Consider the following 20,314-nt stretch of genomic DNA (forward strand, 5'->3'; position numbering starts at 1 on the left):
TTTGGCGGGTGCATGGAATCACTTTTGGATCTTTGTTTGGAGGACGGGCTGGATTTAATTCAAACACTTCCGGAACAAGTGCTTCACTGACGACTTTTGTTCGAACCACAAGACTGTAAATGCTTCACCCACGTACTACAAATACAAATAATCGCTAACAGAACCTAAACACCTAACCTAACCTATGCCTATATATGTACTAGATGCTAATATATTATAATGTTAATTTATATTTGAGAAAATTCGCATTTTGAATGAACAGCATGTAAAAATATATAAATTCGTCTGTGGGGTCGATCGCTGGATGTAATGGACTTGAGTCGAGGAGGGTTGAAAGTCGAATGAGAAGGTGATGGCGGCCAAAACCATCAGTAGTTCCAAAACTTTATATGACAAAGATAATTATGAAGACGGGACACCACGAACGTAGCTCTCTTCCTGTAACTACAGTTAGTTGAATTACCTAGGTAGTATAAATTCCTATCAAGTGGGTTCCTAAAAGCCTCTGTTCTAGGCCTAGTACTACTGCTCCTAACTTGTATGAGGTGACCTCGTACCTGTACATGCTTGCTAATGATGCAATCTATTGAGAAATGTAAAATGCGAGGACTCCAGAAAGTTACATGAAAACCTTCACAAATTGGAGGAATGGCAAACAAATGATTGCTAGAATTCAATCCCAACAAGTGTAAAGTAATGACAGCTGGAAAAGTTGACCAAGAGGTATCAACACCATAATGGGGAAGGCAACTACAGGAATCAGAGACTAAGAGAGTCGGGAGAGGATATAACTCAACACTAACACCTGAGTCACAAATAAACAAGTTAACATCGGCAGTATATGGGATGGTGGCAAGCATTAGGACGTCCTTATGAAACACAAATCAGGATTCTTTCATGGCACTCTACTCAACCTTTGTTAGATCAGTACCAAAATATGCAACACTGGCATAGAATCCGCACCTTTTGAAGCATAAAACTAAAATTAACGTACATAGGTTTGCAACAAGACCAGTGCTACACAAAGAGAGTTAAGCAATTATAGATGAAGGGAACTTGATGTCACAACCCTAGAGATCAGAAGATATAGAGGGGCCATGACAAGGTAGAACAGGAAGCCTCGTACCCTTGTAAAAGTGGTTAACAACTGGTATGAATTGAAACAAGTTATAGAAGTCACCTCCGTCGAAATCATTAAAGCCAGTGTCGACAAAGAATTCAATCGTCAGAATAGTACATTACAATGCAACAAGTAGAACAAGGCTAGGAGGTAGGGAACAAGGCGGTAGACCTTATTACTTCATAATCATTAATAGGTATGTTATATCCAACCAGCTAATTACCGTGTACTGTGAGTGATGTCCCAGAATACATATATACAGAGTAAAAGTAAAGCATCATCAAATAGTTTAGGATAAGCATAAACAGCAAGTCGCCTTAGTCCCTTTGTTTACAATATGGCCGAGGGCTCCAAGAGCCAGAGCGGAAGTAATGATTTAAGTTTTAGCATCACCACAAATGAGGCCAATATGGTAGAGATGTTAACATGGATGTCGAGACAAGCAGCATATCAAGTGTCAGGGGAAAATTACTAGTTAATTAAAAAAAGAAAACCTAAATTTGTTTTGTTTCCAGTTACAATGAGATGCTGTGTTAATCTACCTGTCACACTTAAAGTCTTTTCTTTATTTTACAATACCTCAATATACTTGACCCAATACTGACCTTATGATAGTATACAGTTCCAAATACAGGCAGTTGTTCGTTCGTCTCTGCAGGAACCTTTGCTGCAGCCAGACAGAACTCAGAGCAGCTGTTACAAGCACATCACCGTAAGTTAGAATGTGCGACCAGCCGTAAATATTAAAACCCCATGTACCCAGTGGGCACAAAACCCCATGTACCCAGTGGGCACAAAACCCCATGTACCCAGTGGGCACAAAACCCCATGTACCCAGTGGGCACAAAACCCCATGTACCCAGTGGGCACAAAATCCCATGTACCCAGTGGGCACAAAACCCCATGTACCCAGTGGGCACAAAACCCCATGTACCCAGTGGGCACAAAACCCCATGTACCCAGTGGGCACAAAACCCCATGTACCCAGTGGGCACAAAACCCCATGTACCCAGTGGGCACAAAATCCCATGTACCCAGTGGGCACAAAACCCCATGTACCCAGTGGGCACAAAATCCCATGTACCCAGTGGGCACAAAACCCCATGTACCCAGTGAGCACAAAACCCCATGTACCCAGTGGGCACAAAACCCCATGTACCCAGTGGGCACAAAATCCCATGTACCCAGTGGGCACAAAACCCCATGTACCCAGTGGGCACAAAACCCCATGTACCCAGTGGGCACAAAACCCCATGTACCTAGTGGGCGCAATACCCAAGAGTGGCGTTTCTTCCATGTTGAATCAACGTTGATGACGTTCATTCAGCGTTGCTCTTGGATATTGTGTTATCACGATGCTGCAAGTGAACATTTTATTAACAGAAATATAAGTATGTCAATATATTTCATAATTACAAAGTTTCTCAAACCATAAAAACATAAATACTTACTAATGGTAACCAACACTATCACTTATGGATGTGAAATTGTGACATCTTTCTCTTTCTGGAGAGGATAAACGGACAAAATATAAGTATACAGCTTAAATGTGTATATGTATGCATGTATGTATAAATGTATGCATGTATATGTATATAAGTCACCAGAGACAAATCACTAGCAGTTTAAAGACCATCTAATGAAAATAGAACACTGCTTGGAAAACCTCACAAATCCAGCCCCGAACATCATTCTGCTTGGGGACTTCAACCTTCGGCACCTGAAATGGAAGAACCTAGCTAATAGTTATATCAGAAAGAATACCAGGGAGTAGCCTAAATGAACAGGCACATGCAAATGACCTGCTACGGATGTGCGACAGGTTTGCCTTAAACCACCAAATAGTAGAACCAACTAGGAAGGAGAACACCCTGGACCTCATTTTCACCAATAATGCTGAATTCATCAGGAACATAATGATTACAAATACCTATTACTTAGATCACAACTTAATTGAAGTTCTAACAAGCATGGGGAATAGACCTTCAAAACCTGTCCCGATTCCCGGTGGAGGAGATTTCAGCAAATTCAATAATAAACAGATAAAGTGGGAGTAAATAAACCAAGACTGCACAGATATAAACTGGGAAGAACAGCTAGAAAATGCAAACCTGAACCAGTGCCAGGGAAAAATAAGCTCAGTAGCACTAGAAATACGCTCAAACCGCACATCTCTAAGAAAAAAAAGAGATGCAGATTGGAACGGGAACGTCTTTCCCTCTATAGGCGAAGAAAACGGCGTCCTGTACATACCAGATGCGTTGTTCCTGGCAGTATGGGTACGAGTCACTTCTGGGGTGTGAGTTTTCAGTTATATATATATATATATATATATATATATATATATATATATATATATATATATATATATATATATATATATATATATATATATATATATATATATATGTATATATATATATATGTATATATATATATATATGTATATATATATATATATATATATATATATATATATATATATATATATATATATATATATATATATATATGTTGTACCTAGTAGCCAGAACGTCGTACTCGGCCTGCTATGCAAGGCCCGATTTGCCTAATAAGCCAAGTTTTCCTGAATTAATATATTTTCTCAAATTTTTTTCTTATGAAACAATAAAGCTACCCATTTCATTATGCATGAGGTCAATTTTTTTTATTGGAGTTAAAATTAACGTAGAGATATGACCGAACCTAACCAACCCTACCTAACCTAACCTAACCTATCTTTATAGGTTAGGTTAGGTTAGGTAGCCGAAAAAGTTAGTTTAGGTTAGGTTAGGTAGGTTAGGTAGTCGAAAAACACTTAATTCATCAAAACTTGGCTTATTAGGCAAATCGGGCCTTGCATAGTAGGCTGAGAAGTGCGTTCTGGCTACTAGGTACGACATATATATATATATATATATATATATATATATATATATATATATATATATATATATATATATATATATATATATATATATATATATATATATATATATATATATATTAGTATATATATATTAGTATATTTTGGTAGCAGTCTTTCCTGTAGACATATATTATTAAATATGACCGAAAAAGTAAGATTAATAATTCTAACACGAATTTTCTCAATCTTTCGTACATTTCTTTTCACTGTTGGAGGTAAATCAAAAATCAATTCTCCAAAATTCATTTTTATTTCTAGTCTCTGACGCGACACGAGCGCGTTTCGTAAAACTTATTACATTTTCAAAGACTTTAGTTCACAAATACACAACTGAATAGAACTTACGCATCTCCGATTTTATATCTACATTTGAGTGAGGTGGAAGGGGTGATGTGGCATTAGCACAAGACAGAACAAGATGTGGCATTAATAGGGTATTAATTTCATCAACACAAGACAGAACAAGAAGTGGTATTAATAGGGTATTAATTTCATCAACACAAGACAGAACACGAAACAATGGATATTGAATAGAAGTGTTTGTAGAAAGCCTATTGGTCCATATTTCTTGATGCTTCTATATTGGAGCGGAGTCTTGAGGTGGGTAGAATATAGTTGTGCAATAATTGGCTGTTGATTGCTGGTGTTGACTTCTTGATGTGTAGTGCCTCGCAAACGTCAAGCCGTCTGCTATCGCTGTATCTATCGATGATTTCTGTGTTGTTTACTAGGATTTCTCTGGCGATGGTTTGGTTGTGGGAAGAGATTATATGTTCCTTAATGGAGCCCTGTTGCTTATGCATCGTTAAACGCCTAGAAAGAGATGTTGTTGTCTTGCCTATATACTGGGTTTTTTGGAGCTTACAGTCCCCAAGTGGGCATTTGAAGGCATAGACGACGTTAGTCTCTTTAAAAGCGTTCTGTTTTGTGTCTGGAGAGTTTCTCATGAGTAGGCTGGCCGTTTTTCTGGTTTTATATATATCCAGGTTTATATTCTGGTGGGGAATATAAACCTGGATATGCGTATGGAAATGTCAAGACGCACAAGCCTGGAAACCCACTTCGGCCAATCATTAGCCAGATACCCACACCCACGTACAGACTGGCGAAGCGACTCAACGGCCTGCTGACTCCTTATGTTCCTTGCGCCTTCAGCCTGAAATCTCCAAAGGAATTTGTTGACTTACTGCGGGGCACACGGGCCACAGGGATAAGAGCCTCGTTGGACGTAGAATCGCTGTTTACCAACGTACCTGTGGACGAGACAATCGGAATGATAGCCGACAGAGTGTATCGTGATCCAGCCTGTACTCCTCTTGACATACCAGAAAATATTCTGAGGAAACTACTCCAAGCTTGTACTAAAGAGGCACCCTTCTTGAGCCCGGATGGGCACATGTATAAGCAAGTAGATGGGGTCGCCATGGGTTCTCCCCTAGGTGTCCTGTTTGCAAACTTCTACATGGGTACCATCGAGCAAAAAGTCTTAGTCGACATGAACTTAAAACCGGCCATATACTGCAGGTATGTTGACGACATTTTTACACAGGTACCTGATGTCAGACATCTGCAGGAGCTGAAGGAGGCATTTGAGCAGAGTTCCGTGCTGCGTTTCACTTACGAGATGGAAAAGGATGGGAAGCTGCCCTTTCTAGATGTAACAGTCATGGAAAAGGGCGGAGGTTTCCACACTGTAGTCTACACTAAGGAAACAAACATAGGAATGTGCCTAAATGCCAACAGCGACTGCCCAGACAGGTACAAGAGGAGTGTTGTTAACGCATATGTCGACCGTGCTCTCAGCCACAGCTCAGAATGGAAGCAAGTCGACGAAGAACTCTGTAGGGTAAGGCAGGTCCTAGTCAATAACGGCTTCTCCAATGGTTTCGTCGAAGACATCATAAGAAGGAAAGTGAAAAGCCATGCAACCTCTGAAGAGACAACTAACACAACACCTATACCCCCTATTAGACTATTTTACAGGAACTTCTTTTCCACAGCTCATAAAACGGAGGAAAGGGTCCTGAAAGATATTGTTAATAGAAACGTTATCCCTACAGACAAAAATCAGAGGATACAACTGACGATTTACTATAAAACCAGAAAAACGGCCAGCCTACTCATGAGAAACTCTCCAGACACAAAACAGAACGCTTTAAAACAGACTAACGTCGTCTATGCCTTCAAATGCCCACTTGGGGACTGTAAGCTCCAAAAAACCCAGTATATAGGCAAGACAACAACATCTCTTTCTAGGCGTTTAACGATGCATAAGCAACAGGGCTCCATTAAGGAACATATAATCTCTTCCCACAACCAAACCATCGCCAGAGAAATCCTAGTAAACAACACAGAAATCATCGATAGATACAGCGATAGCAGGCGGCTTGACGTTTGCGAGGCACTACACATCAAGAAGTCAACACCAGCAATCAACAGCCAATTATTGCACAACTATATTCTACCCACCTCAAGACTCCGCTCCAATATAGAAGCATCAAGAAATATGGACCAATAGGCTTTCTACAAACACTTCTATTCAATATCCATTGTTTCGTGTTCTGTCTTGTGTTGATGAAATTAATACCCTATTAATACTCTTGTTCTGTCTTGTGTTGATGAAATTAATACCCTATTAATACCACATTTTGTTCAGTCTTGTGTTAATGCCACATCACCCCTTCCACCTCACTCAAATGTAGATATAAAATCGGAGATACGTAAGTTCTATTCAGTTGTGTATTTGTGAACTAAAGTCTTTGAAAATGTAATAAGTTTTACGAAACGCGCCCGTGTCGCGTCAGACTAGAAATAAAAATGAATTTTGGAGAATTGATTTTTGATTTACCTCCAACAGTGAAGCGTAATGTACGAAAGATTGAGAAAATTCGTGTTAGAATTATTAATCTTACTTTTTCGGTCATATTTAATAATATATGTCTACAGGAAAGACTGCTACCAACAGGAAAGACTGCTACCAAAATATACTAATATATATATATATATATATATATATATATATATATATATATATATATATATATATATATATATATATATATATATATATATATATATATATATATATATATATATATATATATATATATATGTAATATGTTTTTCATGTAATGCAGAGGTAAGGTAAGTATTTACATTAATTGTGGAATATTATCAATGAATTTCATTTCTTGTGACTTGTATATTTTTGGTGTCAGGTGACTATAATTATGCATAGAGAAATCACATTAACGAGTGGTGTCAATGAGAAAATCAATAAAAGGCATAATGAGGGTTCGAACCTGGACACTGGGTACTCCCAAGCGTACACCCTAACCAACTCGGCCACGACATGCTCATAAAATAATGCAACCGGGGATTCAAATGAATCCCAGGTTGCATTTGGGACTTTTTCAGTGCATTTTTCATTTGCATTTTTCAGTGAACACTTACTTTCCCAGTCCTTTTTGGGGACTTAGTTTTTGATTGAGCTGCTGTTACTTCAAGTTTGTTACTTCTAATGACTAAGTTGCCCAGTCCTAGTTACTTTTAACTTTGTCGAGTCGAGTGAGATTTTTATATTGATAGTCCATAGTGACTTTAAAGTTTGGATGAAGTTCACGTTGATTCACGGATGATCACTTTAACATAACCGCATTTAGCTTCAACATAGTGTAAGAATGTTACTAAATTTTATGTCATTTAATAAGCTTAAGCTTATTTATATTTAGCAGCATTTAGCTGAAGTCTAGTGTACCAACATTATCGAGTTTCATGTACCTTAAACTTAACCAGCTTAACCTAGGAGCATCTACATGGAGTTAGGAATAATTTCACCAAATAAACAGGTAGTTATACCTTAGATTTTCCATATTCCGAGACCTTTTCACTCATTTAGTTGAGGCGAAGTGTGCTGAATATTGAGAGTGGGGAGTCTAACACCACAAGCATTGTTTAGGTTTATAACAAATACACGGGCTTTACTTTATACCATTACAGTGATGGGTGTTCACTTTACAGTATAGTTTTGGGTGATCACTTTACACTAGTGATGAGTGATCACTTTACACCACGGTGATGAGTGATCACTTTACAAGCGGAGCAATAAACATGCGCGAGAAAACGAGCCTAAATTGTTATAAAAGAACAAAGAAATTGAACAATAATGTTACCCTTGTAAAGAGTACGAAAAGCTGATGTGTTCATCACTGAAGTTCCATTGTGTGAGGCGGTGATGGTAACGTTATAAGGTGTATCCGGCGCCAGGTCACTGAGGAGGAGTGACTGTCCTGTTGTCTTTAATGTTGTGCTTACAGGCGCGGTGGTCGGCGTCAGCACCACCTCATACTGTGTTGCACACCGCTCATGGTTCCCAGCTGTATCATTCTGTAACAGTCCACAACACAATACTATTACCTTACCACTGTAACAGTCCACAACACAATACTATTACCCTCCCACTGTAACAGTCCACAACACAATACTATTACCCTCCCACTGTAACAGTCCACAACACAATACTATTACCCTCCCACTGTAACAGTCCACAACACATTACCCTCCCACTGTAACAGTCCACAACACATTACCCTCCCACTGTAACAGTCCACAACACATTACCCTCCCACTGTAACAGTCCACAACACATTACCCTCCCACTGTAACAGTCCACAACACAATACTATTACCCTCCCACTGTAACAGTTCACAACACATTACTATTACCCTCCCACTGTAACAGTCCACAACACATTACCCTCCCACTGTAACAGTCCACAACACATTACCCTCCCACTGTAACAGTCCACAACACATTACCCTCCCACTGTAACAGTCCACAACACATTACCCTCCCACTGTAACAGTCCACAACACATTACTATTACCCTCCCACTGTAACAGTCCACAACACATTACCCTCCCACTGTAACAGTCCACAACACATTACCCTCCCACTGTAACAGTCCACAACACATTACTATTACCCTCCCACTGTAACAGTCCACAACACATTACTATTACCCTCCCACTGTAACAGTCCACAACACATTACCCTCCCACTGTAACAGTCCACAACACATTACTATTACCCTCCCACTGTAACAGTCCACAACACATTACCCTCCCACTGTAACAGTCCACAACACATTACCTTCCCACTTTAACAGTCCACAACACATTACCCTCCCACTGTAACAGTTCACAACACATTACCCTCCCACTGTAACAGTCCACAACACATTACCCTCCCACTGTAACAGTCCACAACACATTACCTTCCCACTTTAACAGTCCACAACACATTACCCTCCCACTGTAACAGTCCACAACACATTACCCTCCCACTGTAACAGTTCACAACACATTACCCTCCCACTGTAATAGTCCACAACACATTACCCTCCCACTGTAACAGTTCACAACACATTACCCTCCCACTGTAATAGTCCACAACACATTACCCTCCCACTGTAACAGTTCACAACACATTACCCTCCCACTGTAATAGTCCACAACACATTACCCTCCCACTGTAACAGTTCACAACACATTACCCTCCCACTGTAATAGTCCACAACACATTACCCTCCCACTGTAACAGTCCACAACACATTACCCTCCCACTGTAACAGTCCACAACACATTACCCTCCCACTGTAACAATCCACAACACATTACTATTACCCTCCCACTGTAACAGTCCACAACACATTACCCTCCCACTGTAACAATCCACAACACATTACTATTACCCTCCCACTGTAACAGTCCACAACACATTACTATTACCCTCCCACTGTAACAGTCCACAACACATTACCCTCCCACTGTAACAGTCCACAACACATTACTATTACCCTCCCACTGTAACAGTCCACAACACATTACCCTCCCACTGTAACAGTCCACAACACATTACTATTACCCTCCCACTGTAACAGTCCACAACACATTACCCTCCCACTGTAATAGTCCACAACACATTACCCTCCCACTGTAACAGTCCACAACACATTACCCTCCCACTGTAACAGTCCACAACACATTACCCTCCCACTGTAACAGTCCACAACACATTACCCTCCCACTGTAACAGTCCACAACACATTACCCTCCCACTGTAACAGTCCACAACACAATACTATTACCCTCCCACTGTAACAGTTCACAACACATTACTATTACCCTCCCACTGTAACAGTCCACAACACATTACCCTCCCACTGTAACAGTCCACAACACATTACCCTCCCACTGTAACAGTCCACAACACATTACCCTCCCACTGTAACAGTCCACAACACATTACCCTCCCACTGTAACAGTCCACAACACATTACTATTACCCTCCCACTGTAACAGTCCACAACACATTACTATTACCCTCCCACTGTAACAGTCCACAACACATTACCCTCCCACTGTAACAGTCCACAACACATTACCCTCCCACTGTAACAGTCCACAACACATTACCCTCCCACTGTAACAGTCCACAACACATTACTATTACCCTCCCACTGTAACAGTCCACAACACATTACTATTACCCTCCCACTGTAACAGTCCACAACACATTACCCTCCCACTGTAACAGTCCACAACACATTACTATTACCCTCCCACTGTAACAGTCCACAACACATTACCCTCCCACTGTAACAGTCCACAACACATTACCTTCCCACTTTAACAGTCCACAACACATTACCCTCCCACTGTAACAGTTCACAACACATTACCCTCCCACTGTAATAGTCCACAACACATTACCCTCCCACTGTAACAGTTCACAACACATTACCCTCCCACTGTAATAGTCCACAACACATTACCCTCCCACTGTAACAGTTCACAACACATTACCCTCCCACTGTAATAGTCCACAACACATTACCCTCCCACTGTAACAGTTCACAACACATTACCCTCCCACTGTAATAGTCCACAACACATTACCCTCCCACTGTAACAGTCCACAACACATTACCCTCCCACTGTAACAGTCCACAACACATTACCCTCCCACTGTAACAATCCACAACACATTACTATTACCCTCCCACTGTAACAGTCCACAACACATTACCCTTCCACTGTAACAATCCACAACACATTACTATTACCCTCCCACTGTAACAGTCCACAACACATTACTATTACCCTCCCACTGTAACAGTCCACAACACATTACCCTCCCACTGTAACAGTCCACAACACATTACTATTACCCTCCCACTGTAACAGTCCACAACACATTACCCTCCCACTGTAACAGTCCACAACACATTACTATTACCCTCCCACTGTAACAGTCCACAACACATTACCCTCCCACTGTAATAGTCCACAACACATTACCCTCCCACTGTAACAGTCCACAACACATTACCCTCCCACTGTAACAGTCCACAACACCTTACCCCTCCCACTGTAACAATCCACAACACATTACCCTCCCACTGTAACAGTCCACAACACATTACTATTACCCTCCCACTGTAACAGTCCACAACACATTACTATTACCCTCCCACTGTAACAGTCCACAACACATTACCCTCCCACTGTAACAGTCCACAACACATTACTATTACCCTCCCACTGTAACAGTCCACAACACATTACCCTCCCACTGTAACAGTCCACAACACATTACCCTCCCACTGTAACAGTCCACAACACATTACCCTCCCACTGTAACAGTCCACAACACATTACCCTCCCACTGTAACAGTCCACAACACATTACCCTCCCACTGTAACAGTCCACAACACATTACCCTCCCACTGTAACAGTCCACAACACATTACCCTCCCACTGTAACAGTCCACAACACATTACTATTACCCTCCCACTGTAACAGTCCACAACACATTACCTTCCCACTGTAACAGTCCACAACACATTACCTTCCCACTGTAACAGTCCACAACACATTACCCACACCCACTCAAGCTCATAACATCCTTACTCCCATCGCATGACAGCCCCACCCGGCTCACTCCACGTTCCCGGCGAGAAACAATGTGCAGAGTTTCTTCAACCCTGATGCCCCTGTTACCTAGCAGTAAATAGGTACCTGGAAATTAGGCAGCTGCTATGGGGCTGCTATAGAATTGTCACTACCTTCTCCCTTACCCCTGCCCACATTCTATTTTCTTCTACTTTATACCAAGGGACCCCTAGAGCTACTCGAGCCAAATCCCACGCCACGTGGTCTTAGCCGTTCGATCGGCTAAGATTCTACAGCCTCGTGACGCCGTACTAGACTCCTAGCAAACTCAAGAATCTCCTTCTGCTGCCACCACCAGACCATTAACCAGAAGCGTCAATTAATCGGGGTCTGGGCCGATTAATCAATCATTAAAACCTTGGGGCTTGATCCCCAAATTACTTGGAAAAGGAGGGATGAATCTATGTTAAGTGTGGGAATTATAGCAAACAAAGGGATAAATGAACTCTTAAACTTTGTTAGGCTTGCGGCCCAACTAAAACTTCAGACTCGTGGAGACCACGTGACAAGAACATGACCACATTCAAAAATGGAAATAATAAAATACAAATAACAAGCTAATTATTTATTTATGGAAAGTCTAAACAACAGCTAAATGTTGTCCTATGCCAGGTTTACCAAGATTACTAAGCAGGGTTTAAATTGAACAACTAATCTCTGTTGCACTGAACAACCCAGATGGTTGAACTCTTTTAAACTGAAGGTAATTGCACAGGCATCTTAGGGAAAGGCTATTTCCAATTACTAAATGGCTATTTGACCTTTGAGAATTACTAAACTTGGAAGGTTTTGGTGACCCTTGACCCAGGGTCGCCAAAATTGATCCGCGTCAGAGGCTAGTCCTCTGCTAGTGGCGTCACTGACGGTGGCTTACTCAGTATTCCGACAATTGGGAATACTCTTGAAACTTGAACAGGAATACAATTGAATACAATTTGAATGAAGACTTGAATTTCTTTAAATTACTGAATTCTGTAAAATAATTCATTATACGTTGCTTCAAGACAAGGCGCTGGCCATTTTGTAATCTTAACCGCTAATCCCAGGAGAGATGACCTTTTTCTACTTGCGTCAAGTCGAGTGCCAACTGACTCCAAACTTTAAAAACCCCCATGTCTATGAGAAACTATACTGAATAATTCCTTACAACAACCTAGTTTGTTACACCCTCCCTAACTCAGCATCTGCCCCCCCCCCACTCTCCCTAACTCAGCATCTGCCCCCCCCCCACTCTCCCTAACTCAGCAGCTGCCCCCCACCCCTCCCCCAACTCAGCAGCTGCTCCCCCTCCCTCCCTAACTCACCTATTGAGACATAAAAAGAATTTCCCATTATAATACCTTCAAAACAATGACTCATTGGCGGCAACGTGGCACACAATTCACTGGTAGTGAGGTGACGACATGACCCCGTCTGACATGACTGAACCTAAGGAGTGAGGATGAGGAATGGAAGTGAAGAAGAGAGAGGGAGAAGAGATGGAGGAAAATTTAAATAAAAAGGGAAGTACAGAAGTACCCATAACAACCTCACCCAGCCCAATAACATCCCCCCCTTACCCATAATATCTCCACCAACACCTAGAACATCCGCATACTTACCCACAACATCCCGTCCCAGTCCCATATTATTCCAATGTTTTAAAGCCTTAACTTACCCAGGTGACAACAGCAGACTGGTCGGTGATGTTGGATACTTGAAGATCATCAAGTCTTGGGGCTGAAGGATAGAACCACATCACAAATGACATATATCGCAGGTGGTTTAACATTATATTAGCATATACCATTCTATACGCATATCCCACCATATAATTCATTGTTCCAAGTACAAAATGAATGACTTTCATGGTCACTTTCATCACAGACATATGATATAAGACAATACTAAAAACCTTACCAGAACAGTGAGTAACAAATGTGACATGGTGAACCCTCTTGTTGGTTGAGCCGTCTGCAGCGCCGCGTGAAGTATTGACCAACACCCTCAGCGTATACTGGTAACCTGGACTCAGGTGTTCTACCGTCACTGTGGAGAGAACATTGTTACAAGTGTTACCTAGTGATTGTTGAACCATCTGTAGCACCACCTGTACTTCCTGTACCATCTGTAGCACCACCTGTACATCCTGTACCTTCTGTAGCACCACCTGTACTTCCTGTACCATCTGTAGCACCACCTGTACTTCCTGTACCATCTGTAGCACCACCTGTACTTCCTGTACCATCTGTAGCACCACCTGTACTTCCTGTACCATCTGTAGCACCACCTGTACTTCCTGTACCATCTGTAGCACCACCTGTACTTCCTGTACCATCTGTAGCACCACCTGTACTTCCTGTACCATCTGTAGCACCACCTGTACTTCCTGTACCATCTGTAGCACCACCTGTATTTCCTGTACCATCTGTAGCACCACCTGTACTTCCTGTACCATCTGTAGCACCACCTGTATTTCCTGTACCATCTGTAGCACCACCTGTACTTCCTGTACCATCTGTAGCACCACCTGTACTTCCTGTACCATCTGTAGCACCACCTGTACTTCCTGTACCATCTGTAGCACCACCTGTACTTCCTGTACCATCTGTAGCACCACCTGTATTTCCTGTACCATCTGTAGCACCACCTGTACTCTCACCCTGTACTGGTAACCTGGACTACTACCAGTACTGGTAACCTGGACTACCACCAGTACTGGTAACCTGGACCACCACCAGTACTGGTAACCTGGACTACCACCAGTACTGGTAACCTTAACTACCACCAGTACTGGTAACCTGGACTACCACCAGTACTGGTAACCTGGACTACCACCAGTACTGGTAACCCTAACTACCACCAGTACTGGTAACCTGGACTACCACCAGTACTGGTAACCTGGACTACCACCAGTACTGGTAACCTGGACTACCACCAGTACTGGTAACCTGGACTACCACCAGTACTCTCACTTAGTACTGGTAACCTGAACTACCAACAGTACTGGTAACTTGGACTACAACCAGCTACACTGGAGGTGTCAGAAGGAGGGTGAGGGGTAGTGAAGGCGTACACGTAGGTCACAAGATGCCCAGGGCGTGCCACGAGCTGCCCAGGGCGTGCCAAGAGCTGCCCAGGGCGTGCCAGGAGCTGCCCCAGTGGGTGCCACGAGCTGCCCAGCGGGTGCCAAGAGCTGCCCAGGGCGTGCCAGGAGCTGCCCCAGTGGGCACAACATCCAAGAGCAACTCCACCCTAACGCAGAATAAACATTATCAACATTAAATTAACACTGACAACGTTGAATCAACGTGGAAGCAACGCCACATTCGGAGGGCAGTGAGAGGACTATGGCGGTGAAGCTCCAGCCTGAGTTACTCGCCCGTGTCAGTCCAGGATGCTGTTTGTAGGAGGATGACTAACGTAGTAATGCAACAACTTGCCATACTGTAAACTAGTGTTTGTGTCAGATATTATGCTGTAAACTAGTGTTTGTGTCAGATATTATGCTGTAAACTAGTGTTTGTGTCATTATGCTGTAAACTAGTGTTTGTGTCATTATGCTGTAAACTAGTGTTTGTGTCATTATGCTGTAAACTAGTGTTTGTGTCATTATGCTGTAAACTAGTGTTTGTGTCATTATGCTGTAAACTAGTGTTTGTGTCAGATATTATGCTGTAAACTTGTAAGTTCGTGTCAGATATTATGCTGTAAACTAGAATGTGTCAGATATGCTGTAAACTAGAATGTGTCAGATATGCTGTAAACTAGAATGTGTCAGATATTATGCTGTAAACTAGTGTTTGTGTCATTATGCTGTAAACTAGTAATTTCGTGTCAGATATTATGCTGTAAACTAGTGTTCGTGTCAGATATTATGATGTAAACTAGCAATTTCGTGTCAAATATTATGTTGTAAACTAGTGTTCGTGTCAAATATTATGTTGTAAACTAGTGTTCGTGTCAAATATTATGTTGTAAACTAGTGTTCGTGTCAAATATTATGTTGTAAACTAGTGTTCGTGTCAAATATTATGTTGTAAACTAGTGTTCGTGTCAAATGTTGTAAACTAGTGTTCGTGTCAAATATTATGTTGTAAACAAGTGTTTATGTCAAATATTATGCTGTAAACTAGTGTTTGTGTCAAATATTATGCTGTAAACTAGTGTTCGTGTCAAATATTATGGTGTAAACTAGTAAGTTCGTGTCAGTTATTATGGTGTAAACTAGTAAGTTCGTGTCACTTAACTAGTCCATGGTAGAACCAGTAGTAATCACAAGTAGGCAACTACATGTAGGTAAATACCAGTAGGTTATCACAAGTAGGTAACTACCAGTAGAACAAAAAAGAGTAGTATAGTAATAGTAGGCATTAAGGAGCAAACAAGGATCAGTCCAGCGGAGTGGAGAGACAAGGACAAAAATGAAGTTAATGAAATCCTTAAAGGGGTAAAGATGGAGAGGACTGAACAGAATATTGAAAAGGTTTTCAGGCTCGGATGGTACAACAAGGACAGAGACCGATTAATAAAGGTGGTATTCACGAGCGAGAGAACAAAAGAGGTCTTATTAGCAAGGAAGGGTGGAGTAGCAAATGTACCGAAGTTAAAAAAAGCAGAATGAGGACAGCAGCCGCGAGGAGGGAGCGCAGGGAGAAAGAAAGGAATTATGGAGCCACAACCCCGAGCCTTACAATCCCAGAGGGGAGTGGGGAACCCTCCACAAGCAGTTCAACAGACACAGAGAGAGAAACACCACCCCCACCCTCCACCCAATAGATGTCCTACCTGCCCCAACTCCTGCCAGTCCCCTACAAGGTGCCCACCTAGGGAACCCTCCCCCCACTTTGTCACCTGATCGTAGAATTCTATCAAGCCTGTAAGGCAAGATTTACCCTCCCTGAACCCATGTTGGCGATTTGTCACGAAGTCCCTTCTCTCCAGATGTGTTACCAGGTTTTTTCTCACGATCTTCTCCATCACCTTGCATGGTATACAAGTCAAGGACACTGGCCTGTAGTTCAGTGCCTCTTGCCTGTCGCCCTTTTTGTATATTGGGACCACATTCGCCGTCTTCCATATTTCTGGTAGGTCTCCCGTCTCCAGTGACTTACTATACACTATGGAGAGTGGCAAGCAAAGTGCCTCTGCACACTCTTTCAGTACCCATGGTGAGATCCCATCTGGACCAACAGCCTTTCTAACATCCAGATCCAGCAGGTGTCTCTTGACCTCCTCTCTAGTATATCTCTAGTAGAGATATACTGGTCTCCTCTCTAGTAGACCTCCTCTGACCTGTGTGTATATTCACCTAGTTGTGCTTGCGGGGGTTGAGCTCTGCTCTTTCGGCCTGCCTCTCAACTGTTACTAACTACTAACTGCAGACGAGGAGTCACAATAACGTGGCTGAAATATGTTAACCTAACCACACACTAGAAAGTGAAGGGACGACGACGTTTCGGTCCGTCCTAAACCATTCTCAAGTCGATTAACTACTATTTTTTCCACACACACACACACACGCGTGCGTGTGCGTTGAGGTCAGACAGCCACGGAGGTCAGAAGGGTCTGGGAAGCTCTTGTGTAGCTAGTGAATTGAGGGGAATAATCAGTGTATATGCGTATATGAGTGTATATGAGTGATTGAATAACTAGTAAGTTCACTCAAACCACAAGTGAAGAAAAACCGTAGAAACAGCACCACTGAAAATAAGTGTTGAGTACATCGTGGTATTGTGAAATTGTGGAGCCGGTGCCTTACTAGTGACCTCACCAGCTGTGACGCGGGACGCAGCGACCTCACATCTTGACCAGCCACGTGGAGTACTTTCTCGCCTGTTTGTGCTGCAGATTGTGCAAGGTATTGAGAAGCGCCTTTTTGGCTAGGTTGTTACAGCAATGACAAGATCAGGAAGGGATTCAAGGTCAATCACCAGCAGGGATGAGGAGGACAGATTTATAGACAAATTAATAGGGAAATTTGTAGAGAGAAGGAGCGATTGGATAGAGGATCTAATCCAAGGGATTAAAAGCGAGTTATTTCAGCAAATACAGGATGCGGTAGAGAGGCAGAAACAAGAACTCATGCTCTATATTCAGGAAGAGATTAGGAAGGGAAGAGAGGACTGGGAGAGGGAATGTGCTCGGATCACAAACGAATTAGGAAGGATTAGCAGCATGGCTAAAGACAGAGGATTAGTGGGGGATGGGTTAGTGACTGCGGTTGGGATGGAGAACCCCCAGGGGACAGGCTACCAGCATGACAATGAATTACTGAGGAGACGGTCTATTATAATACATGGATTATTCGAATCTGGGGCACCAACAAGACAAGAGAGAATAGAGATGGAAAAATATGAATTGCATGAGATATTGAGATGTATTGGAGCAGGAATGGCAGAACACGAGGTGGATATCAGCCGCCGGGTTGGACCATACAATTGTAACAAGAATAGACCTGTTCTGGTGCAATTCTCCAATGAAGAGGCTGTGGAGTACATAATGAGGAACAAGCATTTACTCAGAGGAAGTGAAATCCATTACAATGTGTTTATAGAGAGGTTTATGACGAAAGATGAGCAAATAGCCCACAAGAATAGATGGCAAGCACGACACCGAACTAGCCTCTCAGGTAGTCTCACCTCCCAGGTCACATCCCAGGTCACCTCCCAGGCCACCCCCCAGGTCACCTCCCAGGAGTGGGATATAAGATATATGAGTGGGATATAAGGGAAGTTAAGATGGAAGCGCCCTTGGGAATGAGTGACCACAGTGTATTGAACTTTGAGTACCTGGTAGAGCAAGAAATTATCTCCCCCAAAAAAGAACTAGGATTCAAAAGGCTGGCATACCGAAAGGGGAATTATGAACAGATGGGAAGTTTCCTAAGTGAAATACCTTGGGACACAGACCTCAGAGATAAGTCTGTACAGGGAATGATGGACTATGTTACCCAAAAGTGTCAGGAGGCAGTAAAGAGGTTCATCCCGGCCCAAAGGGAAAAATCCGAGAAGCAACAAAAGAATCTATGGTATAATAGGGCATGTATGGAAGCGAAGAAACTGAACAAAAGGGCGTGAAGGAACTTCCGGAATAACAGAACACCAGAAAGCAGAAAGAGATACCAGAGAACCAGGAATGAGTACGTCAGGGTGAGAAGAGAAGCAGAGAAATGTTTTGAAAATGATATAGCAAACAAAGCCAAGACCGAACCAAAGCTACTCCACAGTCACATCAGAAGGAAAACAACAGTGAAAGAACAGGTATTGAAACTTAGAACAGGCGAGGACAGGTATACAGAGAATGACAAAGAGGTGTGTGAAGAACTCAACAAGACATTCCAGTAGGTCTTCACAATAGAACAAGGTGAGGTCACTGTGCTAGGAGAAAGAGAGGTAAACCAGGCGGCCTTGGAAAAGTTCGAAATTACGAGAGAGGAGGTCAAGAGACACCTGCTGGATCTGGATGTTAGAAAGGCTGTTAGTCCAGATGGGATCTCACCTTGGATACTGAAAGAGTGTGCAGAGGCACTTTGCTTGCCACTCTCCATAGTGTATAGTAAGTCACTGGAGATGGGAGACCTACCAGAAATATGGAAGACGGCGAATGTGGTCCCAATATACAAAAAGGGCGACAGGCAAGAGGCACTGAACTACAGGCCAGTGTCCTTGACTTGTATACCATGCAAGGTGATGGAGAAGATCGTGAGAAAAAACCTGGTAACACATCTGGAGAGAAGGGACTTCGTGACAAATTGCCAACATGGGTTCAGGGAGGGTAAATCTTGCCTTACAGGCTTGATAGTATTCTACGATCAGGTGACAAAGATTAAGCAAGAAAGAAAGGGCTGGGCGGACTGCATTTTCTTGGATTGTCGGAAAGCCTTTGACACAGTACCGCATAAGAGGCTGGTACATAAGCTGGAGAGACAGGCAAGTGTAGCTGGTAAGGTGCTCCAGTGGATAAGGGAGTATCTAAGCAATAGGAAGCAGAGAGTTACGGTGAGGGGTGAGACCTCCGATTGGCGTGAAGTTACCAGTGGAGTCCCACAGGGCTCTGTACTCGGTCCTATCTTGTTTCTGATATATGTAAATGATCTCCCGGAGGGAATCGATTCATTTCTCTCAATGTTTGCGGACGATGCTAAAATTATGAGAAGGATTAAAACAGAAGAGGATTGTTTGAGGCTTCAAGAAGACCTAGACAAGCTGAAGGAATGGTCGAACAAATGGTTGTTAGAGTTTAACCCAACCAAATGTAATGTAATGA

General features: G+C 42.4%; 1 protein-coding gene across 1 annotated transcript in view; it reads right to left on the reverse strand.

Annotated features, from left to right (window-relative positions):
* LOC123759109 (uncharacterized) overlaps positions 1-20,314 on the reverse strand; it is a 215,674-nt gene that overhangs the window by 174,561 nt on the left and 20,799 nt on the right. Inside the window, exons 8-12 of the mRNA XM_069329283.1 lie at positions 13,967-14,095; positions 13,725-13,786; positions 8,222-8,435; positions 2,572-2,626; positions 1,726-1,813 (exon numbers count right to left, since the gene is read on the reverse strand). Of these exons, the coding sequence (XP_069185384.1) occupies positions 1,726-1,813; positions 2,572-2,626; positions 8,222-8,435; positions 13,725-13,786; positions 13,967-14,095 (548 nt within the window). The remainder of the gene's footprint in view (positions 1-1,725; positions 1,814-2,571; positions 2,627-8,221; positions 8,436-13,724; positions 13,787-13,966; positions 14,096-20,314) is intronic.

This window comes from Procambarus clarkii, chromosome 22 (genome assembly GCF_040958095.1).
Source record: "Procambarus clarkii isolate CNS0578487 chromosome 22, FALCON_Pclarkii_2.0, whole genome shotgun sequence".
Taxonomy (NCBI): Eukaryota; Metazoa; Arthropoda; class Malacostraca; order Decapoda; family Cambaridae; genus Procambarus; species Procambarus clarkii.